Source organism: Fulmarus glacialis, unplaced genomic scaffold (assembly GCF_000690835.1).
Source record: "Fulmarus glacialis isolate BGI_N327 unplaced genomic scaffold, ASM69083v1 scaffold9900, whole genome shotgun sequence".
NCBI classification, from domain to species: domain Eukaryota; kingdom Metazoa; phylum Chordata; class Aves; order Procellariiformes; family Procellariidae; genus Fulmarus; species Fulmarus glacialis.
This window is the reverse complement of record NW_009188324.1, coordinates 21825-25526: the sequence shown is the minus strand read 5'-3', so window position 1 is coordinate 25526 and position 3702 is coordinate 21825. Positions and strand designations below refer to the sequence as shown.

Here is a 3702-nt window from a genome sequence, read left to right as displayed (position 1 = left end):
CCGAAGGCCTGCTGAAACCAGTGGGAATTAGGGACACAATCAGAGTTAAATTTCTGGGTGGATTTCCTTTAATGATGATAAATACCATATCGTCAACACCAATTTCAAATTAGTGCAGCACGGGCAAGTCAGCACAGACATACAGGACCAGATCTTCAGCTGGAGTTCCTGCTTGGCTGGCTGCAAGGACATGTGTGAGAAATGAATCATCTGAAAAAAATGTAGGTGGACACTGCAGAACAGGACCATTGCCCATACATACATGAAAACTACAGTTCCTCATAGCTGGAGAAGTGCTGCTGAGCCTATCCGCACCCATGCGACCCTCAAGCCAGCACTCAAAGCCCTTGAGTTCTTGGTTCCTGGCAATGCTAATGCAAGAGCTGCAATTACAGCACTTACTGAAATTACAGGAGAGTCCTGGAAGTGCTACCTAAAGCAGGAGCGGAGAATGTGAAGGACTGTGGAGGAGTGTGTGAATGAGTGCGTATGCGTGCTGGCCATGCGTGAAAATAAGAGGTTTCTCAATGGAAACGTCCACCCTGGGGCTGGCTGCTGGAAGCTGCGACCTGAGTTATGTTACTGATCAGTCTTTAAGGTCAGCTGTAGTTGTACAGCACAGGCTTGGGTGGGGGGCACTTGTGAAGCACTTAGGTCCCACAATGCTAAAAACGTGTTTGTGTGTGATAGCTGAAGTGAAAGACTTACTGGTAGCAAGCGCCGGTCCTTTATCGCTTGCCTCTTTTGACTGCAGATTGCAGGGAAGGGAGGAAAAGGGGGAGCCACCACAGCGATGGGGCCTTGGACTTTTTGCTCTCTGTTATCCCCTCGGCTTCGATGTTCTGTTTTGGAGGAGAAAGAAGACATGAGTCTTTAACACATGAGTGTTAAAAACATATACATATCTCTATTAACAGCATAACAGAGATACAAACAGGACGTGGACTCCAAAGATGAAGGTCCTCCTCTTTTCCACTGACCAGTATCTATGATCCCTGTTGCAACTGAAGGGGAGAAGCACTTACTGGACATCCAAGCCCCTGGAAGAGCAATGCCCATACAAGACACCCCAGCGTGTGCACCGAAGCTGAAATCTCCCCAAATAGGATTTATACCCTTCATCCCAAGTGACAAAGGAGCTACCTTCTGGATGCTTGGGACCCGAGTCCTGATTCCCAATGGGAACCTGCAGGTCCTGTTGCCTTGAAACATCGAGCTGCAGTAATGCCTGCATTCTACCCATATAAAATACACCCATCTGGGCAGAAAGAAGGAAACACAGCCCCAGGTAGGATTTCCTTCCCCAACTGCATAGCAGCACCAGGTCCTGAGCATTGGCTTGACATCACGAAGGTTGTTGCAGCGGCAGCTCTGCATCCCGGCATGGAGGAGACCATCCTGGAAAAGTCAAGACCTCTCCACCCCAGGCCCAGAGGCGTCTTCCTTCACCCTGGGGTCACAATATTCAGTCCTCTTCCAGCATCAGTCCCAAGTCTCTGAAACTTTACAGGTGAATGGGAGAACGCTTATGGACTTCCCATCTCTAACTTTAGGTAGCAGTCAGATAGTTACTGTTTGCACGGACTGCTGCTGGAAGGAGATGATGCATTCACCTGATGCACATAGCTACAGTCCAGCCATCAATGTCTGCTGCTAGCGTAGCTGGTTTCTGATCTAATGTTTAGTTTTAATCACTCCTGGTTAAATAGATAAAGAGAGAATGAAATTTTGATAGAAGAAATAGTGAGACATAATAAACATGTTTAGGGTAAATTCCAATTATAATTTCACTCCAATATATGCAGTTATTTGGAAAATAAAGCAGCTTTTAACCCGGCACACCTGCCGTTAAACACGGAGGATGGGAAGTTGCCAAAACAGAGATTTGTAACTTTAAAATGATGAGGCCTTTTCTGACAGCTGCCTTCCCGTGCTGCTGTCAGGATTTCTCCTGCCCACAAGATGGCAGGCAGAGATCAGCCTGGTCCTAGGACAATTGCAACGCAGAGCTGCTAAGAGCAGAAAAGCCAACTTCTGCTCTACTCCAACACTACTGTGATTGCAATTCAGCTGTATTGCTCTCTGCAGTGCTATGAAGGCATACTGCACCCTGAGTGTGTTCTAGAGCTAAAATCTGTAGAGAGGTTCAAATGCAGTAATTAATTGGAACGTTTTATCCAGCTAAGAGATGCTCTGCAGATCCGAGTAATCGATTATTATTATAACCTGGTAACAATAATAAATGAGCAAGGCAACGATAGCTGTTGGTGCAAAACACTTCCAACACAGGAGGCTGCTGCTGAACATTTTAAGGGTGACCTGCCTGGATTTTCTCCTTCCTTATGGCATAGCAGAAAGACTCCTACTTTTACGTGCTTCCCAGTAAAAATTTTCCCTTGGTTAGGTTCCCAGTGAAAACTGACCTTTCTCCATCTTTTGCCTTCCATATAGTGTTCTCTTGTAGGACCATCTGGACGTTTGCACCTAGGAAATTCCCTTCATGGCAGGGATCCAGGAGCCTGGTTACGACCTTGATTGCTCCTGCCTCCTCCCTGTGTTGCATAATTCGGTTTTGAGGCTTCAGGTCTCCACTTTGTTAGGCAATGTCAGGAGGTGTTCCCTACCCTGGGGAGGGGATACCTGCCCGACCCTGCCAAGCTGTCTGGGGTATCACCTGGCTTTCAGCTGCCACCCTTGAAGGATGCAGGTCTCCTCCAGTATCATGCTGGGAAACCCCATGCAGACAGCTCAATTTCTGTGGAGACTCTGTAACACCACTGGGCTCCAGTTTCAGCCCTTGGGAAGTTAAATCATATCTGTCGTGGAGCTGAGGCATTGTTTAGCATCTGTTTAGTGGAGGGAGACAAGATGGCCTTGTTGAAACACTCAGTGCCTCCATCCTTTTGGGGTCAGTGCATGGATTTGCTCACACAATTCAGACATATCCACTTCAACAGAAAAACATATAAACAAAGAATGTAAAAGTTCTTTTCAGCTCTATTCCAGTAATCATAAACAAGCCGAAGAGGGCACAAGCCTTTTCTACTGCTAGAATTCCTTCAGCTTTATTTCTTAGCCTGAGTACCTAAGTCCAAGGGGAGACCAGCTCCCACAGCCCTGTGCCTGTGCCCGAGCACCCTGCTGCTGCCTGGAGGGGACCATGGAGAGGCGTCACGTGTGTGGAACTGGAGCACCTACCTCTGCGCAAGGCTCGCAGGTGCTGCTTGGCGTGGTGGTGCAGCTCCTCCACGCAAGGCGGTCTGGTGGAGGGGAGGAAAATGTTTCTTTGCTGATGCCAAGGTGCTCGGTAATAGACACTCAGTTTGCTCTCTGCATCCAGGTTGGAGACAGCTGTAGGATGAAACCAAAGTGCAAGGTAAGACTCCTAGCCTCTCTTACATCAACCTAGCTGAAAAGCAAAGGCTCTCGCTTGGAACAGCAGTGCCAAGAATGAGCACTGGGCATGTTACAGCACCTCTCCTCCCACCAAATAACAGCGACCATTATCTTCTCCGTGTTCCCATACCACATTATACCACTTAGCATTTAGACAATGCCCTTTTGCCAGATCACAGCTGGCTCTATGGAGGCAAGTAGGTGCAATGATATTATATCGGTGTTAAATATATGGACTAAAGAGAGAATCATTTTATAGATAGCAAAATGAAAACGCAAAGAAGCTACGCAACCTTCCCACAGTGA

The 3702-nt window shown here is 47.5% G+C and overlaps 1 protein-coding gene across 1 annotated transcript in view; it reads right to left on the bottom strand.

Moving 5' to 3' along the window:
* Positions 1 to 3351, bottom strand: part of NHS (Nance-Horan syndrome (congenital cataracts and dental anomalies)) — a gene marked incomplete at its 5' end in the record, with an annotated part of 23091 nt that extends 19740 nt beyond the window's left edge. The window contains 2 exon segments of the mRNA XM_009578208.1: positions 709 to 842; positions 3199 to 3351. Coding sequence (XP_009576503.1) covers positions 709 to 842; positions 3199 to 3351 — 287 coding nt within the window.
* Between the last annotated feature and the right edge of the window lie 351 nt (positions 3352 to 3702).